Raw genomic sequence first — 17542 nt, 5'->3', positions numbered from 1 at the left:
TGGCTTCAAAGCTGTATTTTTAAGCTGTTTGCGACTTTCTCATGATTCTCTTATGACCCATGGACTTGCCTTTACCAAAACATTAATTTTCTTCACAAAGAACACAACATTGATGCAATATTTATAAATACAGAAAACAGTCAAACACTTCGTGAACATAATCTTGAGACACTTGTTACCAAGTTAGTTTTTTTAGCATGAAATTGTAAATATTCGTATTGCTTTTGTTAATGACTCTTCTTGTTACATAGTTATCACATCTTCTGCAATTATCATTCAGCACAAATATAATAGCCTTGTGATCTGAAAAACCAGTGTTGGTCATCTCAGCATTGTAGTCATAACTCCTGTTTGTTAACACATTCAGGTCACTGCTTGTAGAAGTCATGGGCACTTGCTAATTCCCAGTGTTAAAAGAATCTCCAAGTGTGGCTTACCTAATTCTTAGTTCACAATGCATTTTTTTCTGGGCAGTGGTGGCTTGAAGCCAGTTTTTTGCTCTTTTAGTACTTTGGAGAGCTGCTAAATGTATGTTCATGCGTCCACAAAGTGCTATGTGACTTGAAAAACATAGCACAGGCATAATTCGTTGTTTGCAGTGTGCTTCCATAGTTGTTTTGATTGTAAAAGTTCGTCATGAAATGGGGGGCAGTTAGACTGATAAAGAAATTCTGAGGCTGGCTTGAAGAATCTAGTTCTGAAATTGATAATAATGGTTTTGAAATCGATGATAGTATTTCTGCAACAGATGGTAATAGCTTTCCTCCTCCATATTGTAAGTAGGAGCCATATGAAGAAGTGGAAAAAGTTTACGATGTCTAGGGTACTGTAGTAGTCACTGTGCCCCTGACTGGAATTTGTTAATAAATATCCACTCTTTTGTTTCATTTCCGTGACCATATCTGATGGTCTCTTGTACATTGGTGACAGGTTGTAAATGGTGTTTGTCAGTTGATCCCATTTAGTACTTTTAAGCTGTAAAGTTTACTCTGAAGTCACCAAAGAATTCCAGATTTCCTAAAAACAAAACAAAAATGAAAAATGACTTGTTGGTGATCTGTATGTACTTTCAGTGTTAGTTCCCTTTTCTGCTCTTTCACAAACATAGTACTCAAAGCTTTTTTTAAGTGCATTTAACTTGTAAATTTTCTGTTTTTTGATTATAGCCCTTGCTAGCAAATAAACATACTCATCACATTTTCAGCTTTGCCTACAAAAGCAGCTTTATCATTGCAAAATCTGTAATTATAGCAGTGCATACTCATTCGTGCAAAGCGCCAAGATTTACGTAGAATTATCTTTTAGGGTCACTTCAATTGCACCCATTTCATTTCTTAAAGTTAACACATTTTTGTACAGCAGTTTGAAGAATATATATGTCTGTTGTCCTCTTTTCGTCCTAGTAATTTCTTGGTGTTGACACTAGAACCTCCCAGATATTATGGTAGTGTTGCTCTTCTTTTATATGTTGGTTGCTTGGTTGTTGCTACTTCAATTGATTATTGTCTTGAAGCCAATGTTGTTTATGCTCCTGCAAAAATCTGTTATCACTATTGTCGTTTCCAGTCCTAGCGAAACCACTCGACAAAGTAGACATTGGTGTCACATGTTAAGAAAGTCCCTGTCCAAACTGTTGTCCACCACACATACTGTTGCTGCTTTATTTTCCTTGAGAATTGCTTACTTAGAGTCCCAAGATTGTCAGTCGCATGACTAATTCTTATGTGACATCTGAAGATACTGGTGACTTTGATTTCTGTAACTAGGATTTTGTGTTAACTATAGGCACACCCCTCACCCATGGGTAGTACTTAATGCAATGCCTTCTCCTTTGCGACAACTATGTATAACCTGAATTTCTGAATCATGGCTGAAGTGTATTGCATGTTTTTTACTCCTATTTCTGTGAGAGGCTCCAACAAAGTAAAATAGTCAAAATGTACATTTTTCTCTGATCTCTTACCAGCTACCAATTCCCAACCTCTCTCTCACTGCTAATCTGAAATGGCTCACTTCTGGCTTCTTCTAGCTGTGCTTGAAGGGCACCCGTCTCTAATATCCTATAACAGGAGGGACCCTCAATAATCCTCCCCCCCCCCCTCCCCCAATCTGCCTGCTGCACATACCTCCCTCGCACCACAATTGAAATCACTTATTGCACAACCCCCAACAAATCCCTTACTTACAGTCGAATGACAGCTCTCACATTTTTCACTGGCATTCAATTATATGTGAACAATTAATACACTGCAGAACATTGAGTATACTACTTTATGTCTGCAACATCGTATTATACTAATAATGTCTACATTCCCTTCACGGACATATAACTTGTCTGTGCCTTAACTGTAACACACACAATGTGGAATTTTGCTGTAATAAGGGAGCACCACATATACTGTGCTTTCCATTGCCACCCTCTAGTTCTACCACCGAGGCATTGGAGACTACTTGTGACCCTCAACATGGTTTCAAAATGGGGGACTCTGTCTTTTGTGAGTTACCTGCTGCTAATTGTGAAATTCAGTCTCCCTGGCCTGCAGTGCTATTTGTTTGGTCAGATGCTGAGGAATATCTGGATGCTGAGATAGAGAGCAAAATAATCAGAAGCACTCATAATATGTATGTACATAATATGTACATCATTTACTTAATTTCCACACAGCCACATTCTGGCATTGGTTTGGCATCTTCTTAAGGCAACTTGATGGTGGCACTACTTGTGCATGCAGCAGGGGTTGTGTGTATATGAGCTGGTTGCGAATTGGCAGGACAGTTACATGTTATTGCCAGTCTCTGGATGTAGAATGCTGGCATGGTATCAATAGTTGGGTTAACACCACATCCCTGCCCCTCTTCATAAATTCATCGCTGTCATGTACTAGTACAGCAAGAAATAGCAATGGCGAGGTATGGGGTGGGTTTTCAGGTGCCACTGATGAGCTGAAACCGCAGCTGATGACAAACTCCTGTCCGCACCCCAACCAATAACACTGGCCAAAAAGCGAGTCATAGGGTGCACATCTATGCCTAGGCTCAGATGGTCTTCTTCCAATGGCAAAGGCACAATGGTGACTGGAGGATCTGCAGTGGTGGAAGAGGGCAGAGTGAAGCCCACTTCTTGTGACTGGGACTGCTGACACTGTGGTGACAGTGACAGCAATGCATCAATGGCCTTTGGCTCCCAGTCCAACAGTGTGGCACACAAGGGTGATGAAGGCGGCTGAGGCTGTGGGGTCCTCCTGGATACTGAATCCGCAAATGAAAAATCCGCAGCAGGATCATGCAGCCCCCACAAGCTTTTGCAGCTCACTGGGACCCTGTAAGACATTTAAAGAGTGGCTGAAGACCTTGATAATGCATCATACCCAGTGCCTGTGTCCACCAAAAATTCTGAAAATTCTGACATCATTAACATTAAACTTAGAGTGCTGCAGATGATTGGCCAACCACTGTGGAGGATGCAGCAGCTGAAGCAGTGTCCTATGTTGGCAAAGTTCCTCTGATGACTAGCTGTTGTATTGCTGGGAACAGTAAGATTAGAGGAAGAGCAATAATGCTTGCCCCCACATATAGGACATGCATAACATGTTGATGTGTTGCTTGACTGTTTAGACGAAATGTTATGCTTCACCATTGGATTGAGGATGGAACAGTGCTTTCTTCACGTTCTTGATGCTGTTGGCATCACAGAACTGCTGAAATTCTGCTGATGTGAACTGGCCTCTGTTATTCGAAAGCAACACTTCTGGTATACCTTCAGCGCAACAATTAAAATCAGTCTTCATAGTACTAGGTGTTATGGTGGACTGCTTGGTCACCACAAATAGAGACTTGCTAAAGGCATATACCACAATAAACCAACAAGAATTCCAGTACGGACTCACAATGTCAATTGCAGACAGTACCAAGGGGAGCTGGGCTTGGCGCAGTCAACAATTTCTGTTGTGGAACAGCCTGGTGTTCCGAAGACACTTGACATCCTGAAGACAGCTGTTTTAACGTGAGTGCCCATGCCAACCCATGTACAATGGTGTCACGTGTGCTGCTTAGTGCAACTATACCTCAGTGTCTTTGATGGAGAAGACAAAGAATGTACTGAAGAAAAAAGCAAATATGACACAACCACTTGTGGTTGATCATTTTCTGTGTGTAATAAAGTAACAGCCTGCTGGACCAATGTGTCGAAGATCAAAATAATGGCTTACATCTGTATCATTAATCTGCTTAATTTAATGTAACCAATCAGTACAAGGATTCTGCAACAGAATCTTGGAGATTGGAGCCTGCAGCCATTGCTGAAGCAATTCATCAGTGGTTAGTGGGAAAATCATCAAGTGTTTCATTGTCGTGAACAACAGTGTGGAAACTTGAATCTTTAGAAGTGTTGAGCACAAAATCAGTGCCAAATGGTAGGTGAGAGAGAGTGTCTGCATTTGAATGCTTCACTATTGTCCTGTACACAGTTGCATACTGATAATTTGAGAGGAGCAGAGACCAGCGCTGCAACTTTTGCACAGTACATTGAGGTACTGGCATCTAATGGCTGAACAATGAAGTTAGAGGCTTGTGATCTGTCACCAAGTAAAATTGTGTGCCATATATGTATTTGTGGAATTTCATCACCGCATATACGATAGCAGGAGCTACCTTCTCAATCTTCCAGTAGTTGCACTGTGCCTTCTTGAGGAGTTTGAATGTGAAGACAGTTGGCCTAGCCAGTGATCCAACTCTGTGTGAGAGCACAATGTCAATCCTGTAAGAGGCAAATTGACTATGTCATCCAAATAGTTCCAACAAGAACGAACTGTAGCAATCAGCTGTGACAAATAACATTGAAAAATTGCAGATGCGGACACCCTGCTGAAGGACAATCTTGGAATCATGAATAACCCTAGGTGGGTGTTGTTCACAAAAACTCGTTGCGACTCATCCAAAGGAAGTTGCAAATAAGCGTAATGAAGATCAGTGTTGGAAAAGACATGATCTGCATTAGTTTTTCCAAGAGATCCTCAGGCGGTGGATTTACTGTAGCCTTGAAATATCACACATAAGTATAACCTACGTGAAGGTTTTTATGTCATCACTGAAGGCAGTGCCCACTGGCTGGCTGCCACAGTGGAAATATATAATTGGTCTGACAAGATAAAGAGTTCCTGTGCCACCCGATCTCTGATAGCAAGAGGGACAGAATGTGCCCAGCAAAACTGTGGTTTCGCATTGTGTTTCATGACAGTGTGAGCCTCAAAATTAGTGGCTTTTCCTAGGTCTCTTGTGTCACTAAATTCATCACACAGCTCACCTACCTCATCTGTAGGCACAAAAGAATTTGCAAAGAGAACATTGTCTTGTATGTTCAAAGCAAATGAATCGAAAGAATCTATGCAGAAAAATATATTCAATCACATGAGCACAAAACCGTGGATGAAAATCATGGTAATGCTACTAAAAGTGGCAGATAGAATGCAAGTACCTAATGTAGGAATGTCATATCCACCATAACCAGAAAGAGTTGCCTACGACTTACGTAGCTTTATCTAGTCTAACAGATCGTAAATGCTTCTGTTTAACAAAGTCAGTTACGCACCAGTATCCGACTGCCTGCATATTTTGCGAATGGCAATCTGCAGAGTGACAAACAATTTATTTTCCTGATGCTGGAAGAAGTGTGTTTTTCAATGTTGCACTTGATTTGCACTTTTCAGTGTTGAATCACTGCTTAACTTTTTTAAAAAATCACATTGACTTTCATTGGCTGACACTTTAGAGAACATGCAAACTATATGTTCGATTTGCATTTTTGCAAACAGACAGCTTGAACATGGCTATGTTTACCACGCTGGTAACACTTAGCATCACAAGAGCACTTGTGCACTGGGAAACACTGAGGACAAGATTTAACACTGCTAGACTGCTGTCTAGCACACTTAAATCTGTTTATGTTGCTGCCCTGGCTGAGACTTTGTATGCCATGGTTAATTCGAAAACCTGCTGCAAATTAGGATCAAAATACTTGAGAATCGGTTCGCATATCTGAGGATCTGGCACATTTTGAATAGATGTGTCCCTGACCAAGGCATTATAACTTCTACACTTTCACTTAAATTTATAATTGTATGTAAGTCCCTGTAAGTCTGCTACCTACTGTGTATGAGTGTCATTAGGTTTCCTCCACAAACAAAAGAATTTGTAATGTGCAGCTGTCACATTAATCTGTTCATCCAACTATTTCTCTGGCACAGCAATTAATTCTTCATGAGGAACATTTCAGGGCGGATGGTGGGGAAAAGTTTGCCGTCAAGCCTGCACACTTAGTTGTGTTCGGTACTGAAACAGGCACTGCTGGCTGAGGCTGTGCTGCAGGAGGGCATTTTAGCATTGGATCATGAGCATTCCATCAAATTTTGCATCTACTGTACCTGAAACTGAGCAAGGTATGTTCAGTTCTTGTGGAGGACTTGCCATGATGAATACACACAAAAATTGTGATGGAAAGTATTCATGGTCACTGAAAAAAAAAATAATAATAATTAGAGACACAGAAAAGAAAAAGAAAAAGCACATGCAAGTACAGACCATCTGCGGGTACAGTTTCATCACTAGTTCTTGGATTGCCCCAGCAGCAGATGCCAAGGAATAGATAGTTGCTGAGACAGAGAGCAAAATAATGAGAAGCACACATAATATGTAGGTAATGTTGTTTACTTAACTTTCTTCTGCAAGTCCAAACAGTATTCCACCCCAGTCTGTTACACAGGCACATTCATCATAAACAATCAAAATAACATCACTTAAAACTTCCGGGCTGTTAGGCCATGATCGTTGTACAAAATTTTCTTCTAATGTTTCTTCTCCACCTGCAGGAGACATACAAATTTTATCTAATTGAACACCTCCCACTTTTCTGTTAAAATTATTATGTCGTTTATAAATCTCAATAAACTCTTTATATATATATATATATATATATATATATATATATATATATATATATATATATATATATATATATGCTTGTGATAATGTGATTTTTTTCGATATGAGGCGCCTCTCAGTGAATTTTATTTCATGATCTTCCTTTTGGTACCGCTATGGCCAATGATCCGTATGTCCTAGGTGGCAATTCCTCTTGTGTTGGGTGTTAACACTTCTTTTTATGATATCAATAAAAACCAGTCCACAACTACAAGAAATTTTATATACACCCAGTGTAGCCAAAGGATCTTGTATATCTTTTGCTGATATTGAACTTTCTTTTATCATCCTGGTTGGTCTGAAGGTAGTTTCCACACCTTACTTGCTCAACACTTTCCGAGTGTGATCTGTAACCATACTGATGAACAGAAGGGAAACTTTCTCTTTGGGGGCGGCCATGGTTCCTCATCGGTCCTGCTTCTCTCCCTGGGGCAAAGTGCTTTATCTCTCTCCTTTTTAGAATAACCATTCTTCTCAAATGTCAACCATAGATGTTCAAGCTCATCTTTTATGTGAGTCAGTTCACAAATTTTCTGCGTCCTGTCTACCAAGGTTTTAATCAACCCCTGTTTTGGATTGGGGTGGTGGTTAGAATCTACATGTAGGTAACAGTCAGTATGCGTGGCTTTTCTGTATACTTTATAGCCCAATGTCCTGTCCCTTCATTTGATAACAGACACATCCAAGAAATTGAGCTTGATGTTATTCTCTGTCTCCATAGTAAATCGTATTTTTGGATTGATACTGTTGAGACGTACCAGAAATGCATCCAATTCCTCTGCATAGAGAAGCTATTGAGATTTATAAACACCATAATAATTTTAACAGAAAAGAGGAAGGTGTTAAATTACACAAAGTTTGGATGTCAGCATTGCAACATAGAATGACGATCAATTATTTTCGGTCTGTAGCCGGGATGTTAGTACCAGCAATGAAAGCTTGTATTATGTGATCGTCACCATAACAGACATACAAACTATGTATGCTGCAACAACTCCAAGTGAATTCCACAGTTGGACTGGCTGGTGTTGATGCAACATCGTCTTAAGCAGGCTTGGTGATGGTGGTGTTCAAACATGCAGCCAAGGGTATGTCTATGACCTGGTTGTAGATTGGCAGGCTAGTCACATGTGTTACTGCCAAGCTCTGGATGTAGAATGCCTGACATGGTGTCAGTAATGTATGACACCACATTATTAGTCTTCACCACATCAACCATTTCTCTGCAAGCATTGTCTTAAACATATAAGGCTAGGATAATTAGTCAAAAACTTGCATTTGATTTCAGTAAAATGTCAACTACATAGTGGCTTCCAAGCATGCAAGTTGAAGAAGAAACATGATTTTGATAAACACCCATTTTAGTTTATACGTGCTACATACATACTTCGAGTATCATTGAAATATTGTCTATTGACAGAATGTAGAGCTGTTATGAATTTGCTTTATTTAACTGCTCCACTGCAAACAGGTTATGCTCCAATGCCCAAGGCAGTCCATTTTAAAAACATGCATTTTCCTGTCCTACCTTTTTTTTACATGTATCTTTCTCACAAGAATTTTTAAGGTTGCATGATAGCTGTACTTTTGTGATTAAGTCTCTTTGTTAATAATGTAAAAAAAAGGAGTATTGCATAATTTTTATTTAATATTAAAATGTTCATTTTTTCAGGTGTTCGATGTTGTTCTAAATGGGGATCTCACAATAGTTCCAGACTTAGATATTTTTGATAGAGTTGGAAGAGGAGTTGCTCATGATGAATACATACCATTTAGTGTTGTAAAAGGGAAACTTTACTATAATGAAGAAGAGTCTGATATACGTGGAGGGAAGATAAGAGTCGAATTTATCAAGGTAAATGTGTAACTATTGTTTCCTTTTTTATAGACAAGATTAAAATTTGAAATTTTATTGTGCAAATACCTCTACAAGAATTGTTATGTATTTATGTCCAACAAAATGTCAGCACTGACTCCACAATACATTTTGGAAATTCATTGTTTCAGGGATATCGAGACAACCCTAAAATAAACGCAATTTGTGTAGTAAAAGGAAAATTGGAAAGTAAGTAATGTATTAAATTGTTCAATTTGATATTTAGAAGTACTGGGTCATGCGTAAAGAAGGCATGCCTTTCAGATGAGTGTAATTTGTTTTATTTTCATTGTAAAACCTTTTTTATTAGGCTGAAGTCTGTTACAAAAACTGTTTTTTTATGGATGAAGATTGATTACTTAATTTGATAAAATTGTATTGCAATAATAACATTATATTTGTTGTACATGCATTTGGGCTCCCTGTACATAACAGCAGAAACTTGAGCACATTGTTGCATTTATAAGCAAACCTGTCCTAGTATAAACTTTCAAGAATCAGAATTAAGTGAAAAATCTAGAGATATTCTACAGTCTCCTTACCTATCACCCATGGAGGGACCATAAAGAGAGTAAGACTATTTACAGTATGCACAGAGGCTTTCTTCCTGCTCTGTGTGTATATGGTTGGAACGGGAAGAAAGTCTCAACATCTGATGCTCTCTGCCACCATGCACTTAACAGTGCTTTCCAGAGTATGTATATAGATATAGATGTAGTTTTTCCATAATACATGATCGACAGTCTCAGATCATTTGCTGGTATTTACTTTATTTAATATTCACAGCCAAAATCATTTCTCTGTATAATCATTTTGTGGTTGAAGCTCTTTCCTTGGCTATGTTTGCTTCCTAATATATAATAAGGAAATATGGTTCTGCCTTGAGTGGTATGCTTGGTACAAAAATGCTTCAATTTTTTGACGAGTACTTCATGCATTTTCTTTTCTTCTTTTTTTAAAATTATTATTATTATTATTATTATTATTATTATTATTATTATTATTATTATTATTATTATTATTATAAGAGTGTGAAGTTAATTATCCCAAAATACACTGAATACAGACTGTCAGCATTTTTTTTTAATGTGCTTTTTTCTCACTACATGTGATACTCTTACAGATGTTCCAAAACTGGCACCACTCCCAAATGAGCCTGACTCGGATGACTACCAGGAAGAAACAGAGGAACGACGAGCATCAAAGAATCGTAGGCCTAGTGGTCCACGCACTCCAGACCCTTACTCAGTAGATGAGACTTCTGTTATGCTTCCTGTTTTTGTGGCCATTGGTGCATTCATCCCTCTTCTTTTCTGTCTGTGTAAGCTGTGATGGCCTGGGCGGGCAGCGAACCGTCGGCAGCGAGAGTGGCGGGATAGTGACGCGTGGTTGCGCCCGCCACCCTCTGCTATCGACCGCTGCCCGCTTTGCCAGAGGTCACCGTTGGATTCTTAATGCTATGGTGCACGTCCAGATGCTACAGAGAGCTCAGCACTTTGTATTACTTTATGAAAAGTATGTAGTGCACCTGCAAATGTTCAGTATTGTGAGAGACTGCATTGTGTAGAGACTATCACTAAAGTATAAAAAACTACAGCAGTATTATAGATATGCACTGCATGGATTTGTGTGTGTCTGTACAAGTTTTCATCGGGAGACTAATTCTGTGCTGCCTAGCATTCGTATCTGTGGAGAATTAGCAGGCTGGTTCAAATTGTCACTGCAGTTTGATAACCTAAAATTTCCTCATTGCCATATATCAATAGAAAGAAGGGATCCACATATTCCAACCATTGATTTGGCAATTCTGGATGTGTATTGATATAATGTTAACTGATAAATTTACGTATTATTGTATCAACTTGGCCACAACACAAGACTTATCAATTGCATCATTATTACAAGAATTACCACATGATGCATCCAGGCTATGTCTCATGAATACTGTGTGTTTGGTATGTGGAACAATCACAAAAAGACAGATTCTAACCATATCTCTGTCAAAAACTGGAACTCAGTATACTCTGTTAATTTTTGTTTACATGTTTACATTCAGAATTTATGTGCAGTCTCTCTCTTTCACTCTTTCTTTCTCTTTTTGTGTGTGTATAAGATGGGATTGTGTGTTCGTTTTGAGGGTTGGGGGAAGTACAGTGATTTACGCTGTGTTCCAGACTTTTATTGTATTTGTAAAATAATTCTGAAACATAATTTCAGTTTTATAAAGTTCAAAGTGTCTATTGACATCAGAGTAAGTCAGGGAGGACTTTTGAAGAAAAAAAATGAAAGAACACACATTTGTAATTTGACTATTTTCCATCTGCTATCTTTTGCTCCATGACACAGAGAGAAATTTCTGTTCCATTTACCTTTTCTTCTAGGAAATTGTCCCATTTATATCAATGCCAGATAATCTTAACTTAGCAGATGAGCAGTCTTTATAAATCTTTTACAAGTGATTATTTCAATTCCAATGAAATATTGTAACGATATGTATGTTCCTCATTGAACTCTGTTTGTGTGTCTGGATGCCTCTATTATGAATGTAACGGGTAATCCAGTTAAACTTTTAAGATTTTGTATTATGAATTACAAAAGTAATTCATGGTTAGTGGTGCTAGAAATTTCAGGATTGATTGACAGTTTGTTGGTCTTTTTTCCATAATAAATGTTGATAGGGTGGAGCCATTTCCAGCTAAATGGCTATACTTTAGTTTAGATATGATAAGAGAACACAGCATTTCATGAACAGTTCATGTCTCAATGGCAACAGAATACAAACTCTTCATATTGTTAACTGTAAACTGTACTTTTGTGCCACTGAAAACTATTACTTTGTTAATTATATACATTTTAGGCAGACACCTCTCCAAGAATGACAAATCTTATGTGCTTAGAACAAGACAGTAACACACCACTATATTTTTGCTATCTCATTGCACTTTATCCTCAAAGAGTGTTGCTTTATCCAAAAGGGATTAAATTACATAAAAGGAATGGGTGATGGAACACTTGATGATTAAATTTCAGACTTAATTTGTAATCCTCCTTTATGGGCCGATGATAAATACATAGATTCCCAAACCTGCTTCATATCATTCGCCGTTAGCATAATATTCTTTAATGCTTGTTTTCATATAGACAGCGTACTAAAAATAAGTATCCAGTGTGTCTGAGAATTCTTCTCCTCCATTGTCTCCATTTCTTTAACTCATACTGCACACTAGTATTGCTGTCTTCTTCTTATGGCCTTATTTATTTACGCTCTTTCATGATGAGCTATGTCTATTGCTAGGGCTTCTGGTGTGTTGTTCATCTCATTTTGTCTATGTTTTTTTGCAATTACTTCACCATTTTCCTACACAAATCATTTTATATTGTTTCAGTTTTAAATTTGCTTGCCATGCTGTCTCTGCCAGTAATTTTCCATCACCAGCAAATAAGTTACACTTCATTTTCTCATGCAGTTTAGTGGAACACAGCTATTTCTGGCTGTATTTCATGATACACAATAAATTCCCTTTAATTTGTGTTGGACATTCGCGATTACTTCTTTGATACTTAATTTCCTACATACTTAAACTGCTTTGTCCGTGTTGACTAACCTTCTCCTTTTTTTTTTTTTTTAGCCCTAATTCAATTATTGTTGTTATCTTACCTAACGCACCACATTTAATTTTAAGAATGTTTGCAGTAATAGAGTTGATTTGAAACATTTCACAAATAGTGTGAAACATGCACTAGAAATCTATAAGGGGCATTAGTTACCGATAAAGTTACTAGGTACATTACCTACCTTTGAGTACAAACTTTCAAAAGTGAACTACACTGTGTGCTAGTTCATCACTATGTCAGTGCAGAAACACAAAACATCTTTGAAAACATTCAGATATTTGCTATCGTATTAGCAGGCTGTATCATCTGTTGCAGTGTGTGCTTGTGAAAAGACAGGCACCCAGAATTGTTATTCAGTTTGGGTTATTCTGAAAGTAAATGTACAGGGGCTCTCACGGGACTGTGTCCTGGTTCACTCTGGTACTATTGGACAATCATCATGCTTATTCACATGTTTATTTAACGTATACCAAAGCATACATGTGCATTATTTTTCTGCTTTCTCATAGACAAAAAGATGTTAACTGTCTTTAACTCTCACGCCACGTGACCTTAAAGCTGAGGAATCTAGTAAAATAACAAAGTGTGGGACAAGTGAATCCTACTAGTCATAATTAATTGAAATGATGACTTCTAACATTATTATTTTGAAATAAATATGCCAAATAATAATTGACTGTAATTGGTGTAGCCAACTGGGTACAGAATCGCTTTCATTCTGCATCAGTTGAAAGGATAGAAAATTATATACTTATGCAGAACAATGTACGAGTTTAATTTTACCTCACCCTTTGGTGCCATGTGAACATGCTAATTCAGTTTTTAAAGTTTAATCAGCGATGTCAGTATTTGAAAGAATCATGTACTTTCTGTTTAATGTGTAGAAGTTGTTAAAATTTTTTGATAAATTTCTCCAATTACTGGCTGAAAATTTCAAAAGTATTACATGGACCGATCATGTTATCGTGGTGTGTAATGAGCAAGCAAGGCCTGTACAGTATGGTCTTTATGATCACTATGACTCCTTGTAATTTATCATTTTATTGAACTTTGTTTGTGGATGATACGAACAGTGAACCAATACGTATGGTGACTTTTAGTGTCATTTAACACATTTTACATTATTATTTGCACTGTTTCAGAATTATTGTAAGGTTGATATATTCCACTAATGTAGTTGAAAATGGAGGAACACAATATTCATAAGCATAAGTTAGCTTGCTGAATAATTTCAAATTTATGTAAAACTGAAAATTATTTAATATACTGGCCATGCACTTTTACTTCTGTCTCTTGTAGACTAATAATGCAGGTTGCCGCGCTGAATTAAAATGATATTCCCTATGTTTGTTAAAAATGTGGTGGTTGGTGATGTGATAAAGAACATTTTATGAACAGCTATAATGTATTGCTGCATCAGCTGTTGTGTGTTGTACATATGATTGTAACAAATATTTTTCATTGATGAATGGGAAATGTTAAAACATAATGTTGTCTCATTTTTATTATTGAAGACAGTGTCACTAAAGTTTTTGGGTGGTGTCTGTTCAGAATGTGCAAAATTTGTGTGAAGATGCATGAATCAGTTTGGAGATGAACAGTCACTGTCTCAGTGACTTTTTTGTGGGAATGTTTCGCCTCTCTATTTGAAATAATGAATTACATAAGTTTTCCTCTTGACCCTGCTTATGTGTGGAACATATTTTCAAAGGCCTGACCTGATTTTTGATGACCGGTGCAATGAAGACGCTTAAATTCAATGAGCTGTTTTGTTGTTAATTTTTTTATATTACGCTTTTTTTAATTTGGCAGTTCTGCCAATGAAACATATTTTTCATGTTATATAGTAATTTTTATGTGTGTTGTGCATTTTATGAAGTTATTGTTTGCCATAAACATCAGTATTTTGAGGATTAATTGTTGTGGGGTTTTGTCAGATGAAATAAATGAATTGTTGCATATTTGAAAGTACCATTTTCCTTGCAGACTTTGTTTTCCATGTGCTTCATTACTTTATACTACTTAAAAAGTTGATAATCATTCCATGAAACATTGCTCACAAAGTAGCTGGAATAAAATTTTATCAATTTTAAAATGTATGTACCATTTTAAACAAAGCTGTATTTATATATAAGCATTGAAAAAGTCAGATATGACTTGTTAAACTACTTACAGAGCAGTTCAGTAGATTCACTTTGTACCAAGATTGTGCTACCAAGGGATATGTGCAGACTTCCATATGTTATCACATACCTGTATGTGCTGTACATTGCCTCAATCTACATGAATACTGGAGTAATATGCATGTGTGTAACTGCAGTGTTAGTACAAATATTTATCTGTTGTTTTGTTTATAAAAATTGTTTGCTACTTTAATAAAATCAATAAAATGGGAGAAGTTCTGTTTTGAAATTGACAATAGTTCAGTTTTTGGAAACTGGTTACAACAGGGATTGTGTTTGTATGTCACATGATTCGTGATGTTCATGTTGATATGTTGTTAGTTTGGTATAATAGGATGTGAATAACCAAAAAAGAGAAAAGGGGCAGAGTGTCTTGAAAACTATAATACATGGCTGTCAACAAACAAAATAGAATTATGATTGATCTTTGAAATCAGTTGTGATTTACACGTCGTTCCTGTAGATAAAAAGATGCATTACACTTTGTATACAGATAAATGGGCACTCTACAATTACATTATTGGATTGTTATGCTACAATTTGCATGCAGCAGCCTCTTTCAAGGGAATATGATTAAGCATACATTAGTGCAGTCACCTCTCTCTTGAAGGGTTGCCTTTTATGATAAAGTCAGGGTTGTGATATATAGCTGCAACGTGTATGCTTCAAGTCCTTGTGACTGAAATATTTTATTTCTCTAAGAATGATGTATGTACCATCCTCTTGTACCCACCAGTATGTCTATGTTATGCAAAGTGCAAACCATTACTCTCTATGTATGTGTGAACTGTCTTCCATCTTGAACCTTTCCAGACTTTAGGTAAGTAGATTCCTGACTATAACTTTCATTTGTTTGTCATACTGAGATTCCTGGAAGGAGAGTGAATAAGTACATCCAATTGAGAACTAACACACACATGCAGCTTGCATTCACATCCTTGCTCTACTATTAGCCAACCAACATGACACTTATCTCTGGTTGCATCCTGTGAACAGTTTCAGTTCTGCAGCAAAACAGAGGTGGATTCGTACAACTGCAACTACATGATCAAACAATGGAAACTTCAGGTTGGAATATTAAAAAAATAAGGAAAAGATAGATTGCTACTCACCTTAAAGATGACACACTGAGTTGCAGATAGGCACACTGAAAATACGCCGACACATGAGCTTTCGGCCAACGCCTTCACTCCAGCAAGCACACCTCACGCGCACATGATCACTATATCTGGCAGCTTGTATTGAAATGCAACTGTCACGTAGAACAGAAGGTGCAATCTGGATTGAGCGGGGAAGGGAAGGGATAGCAGAGTATGGGTGGGGAGAGAGAAGAGTACTGCTTGATGGAGTATCCAGGGACTGGACTGTCAACAGGCGTAATGTCAGTAAGCTATGGGGCAGGAAGGTTAGGGAGAGGACTGGAGGACGGGCAATGAAAAAAAGAGAGGAACAGGAAAGGGGAAAGGCAAGTGGGTACATTGACAGAGAGTAGAAGACGTAACTAAGGAGGTGGTGATAGGACAGAGAGAGTGGAAACTGTCGGGTGGAAGGTGTGGGGACAGTGGGTTACGGTAGGTTGAGGCCAATATAATTTCAGGAGTGAACATGTAAGGTTAATTCCAATTATTTCAATGACTGCTGCACTACTCGATTTCAATGGCTGTTTCACTACTCAACCCATCTGAATCCGCCCTTCCACCTCCGGCTTTTCTGAGCTGTGCAAATGTGAGTTATCCTTACAACGCAGTCTCCTTTCCTGATGTCAACTACGGTATCCTACTATCCCCACACCCTCCACCCAACAGTTTCCACCTTCTCTGTCTTATCACCTCCTCCCAATTTTCATGTTCCACCCTCTTTGTGTGCCACCTTCTGCCAAGGTACACACCCATCTGTTCCCCTTCCCCACTCCTCTTTCTTGCTACCCCCCCCCCCTCCCCCCGCGCAATCTCCTCACAACCCACAGCGCTCTTTCTTTGCCACCACCTGTATCTTGCTAATCCGCCACCTCTCCCTCTTACCCACTCTCTTCAGATTCCTGCTTGCTACTCTACGTGATAGTTGCATTTCAGTCCCAGCTGCAAGAGATAGCAATCGTGGGCATGAGGTGTGCTTGCTTGTGTGAATGAATGTGTGTGTTTCCTTTTCTGACAGAGACTTTGGCTGAAAGCTAGTTTGTAAGTGTCTTTCTGAAGCAACACGACATAAGACCAAAGCTAGAATTTTTGAGATGGTACAGAATCGATTGGAAACGTAGAAGATGGTGATGGTGCTGCAAGAGAAGAACTAGGTTTGATATAACAAGTGTCATATATAACACAATTACTACATTTAGATCCATGTAGTTGACTCACAACCACATTAAGGATGTGAACAAAGACTGAATACAATCATCTAAATAATACTTTCAGTCTGCCGATGACAATCTTAAGTTCAGCGTGGAACTAACTGTTACCAGTTGTCATTAAAGTTCTAATACACAGTCAAAACATAGGTGGTAAGCACAGATAATGGTCTTACTTGTGCAGATGCACTCTCTCCATACTAGACTCCAGACTTCTTGACAAGATGTCTGGGGGCTATATCCTACACTCAGTGACATCAGACTCCCGCTTCGTCAGGCCGTGGAATGTTGAAAATACGCATTGCCTTAACATCTCGTGCCCTATAGAGCATTCTCTGAAAAGTTTCTGCTCATTGTCACATAGTTCTCTGCTTCTACAGATCCATGTGGCTTGGGAGGGGGTATTATTTCCAAATAGAAAGCTTCATTGCTATAGCTGGTGCTTTCCCAGGCCTACCTTAGTTAAGGTTTGCTGTTATAAATGTTAGAGGTGCAATTATACCCCACATACACTTTTGGATACTTTTGAGTGAATGTAGATTTTGTCCC

At 38.1% G+C, this 17542-nt stretch overlaps 1 protein-coding gene across 1 annotated transcript in view; it reads left to right on the top strand.

Moving 5' to 3' along the window:
- The window catches only part of LOC126272566 (malectin-A), a 32850-nt gene extending 17972 nt beyond the window's left edge, over positions 1–14878 (top strand). Inside the window, exons 2-4 of the mRNA XM_049975492.1 lie at positions 8648–8830; positions 8983–9040; positions 9975–14878. Of these exons, the coding sequence (XP_049831449.1) occupies positions 8648–8830; positions 8983–9040; positions 9975–10183 (450 nt within the window). The 3' untranslated portion in view covers positions 10184–14878. The remainder of the gene's footprint in view (positions 1–8647; positions 8831–8982; positions 9041–9974) is intronic.
- Positions 14879–17542: the final 2664 nt, after the last annotated feature.

Source organism: Schistocerca gregaria, chromosome 1 (genome assembly GCF_023897955.1).
Source record: "Schistocerca gregaria isolate iqSchGreg1 chromosome 1, iqSchGreg1.2, whole genome shotgun sequence".
Taxonomy (NCBI): domain Eukaryota; kingdom Metazoa; phylum Arthropoda; class Insecta; order Orthoptera; family Acrididae; genus Schistocerca; species Schistocerca gregaria.
Note: the sequence above shows the minus strand (reverse complement) of the source record. Positions and strands in the feature narration are given on the sequence as shown.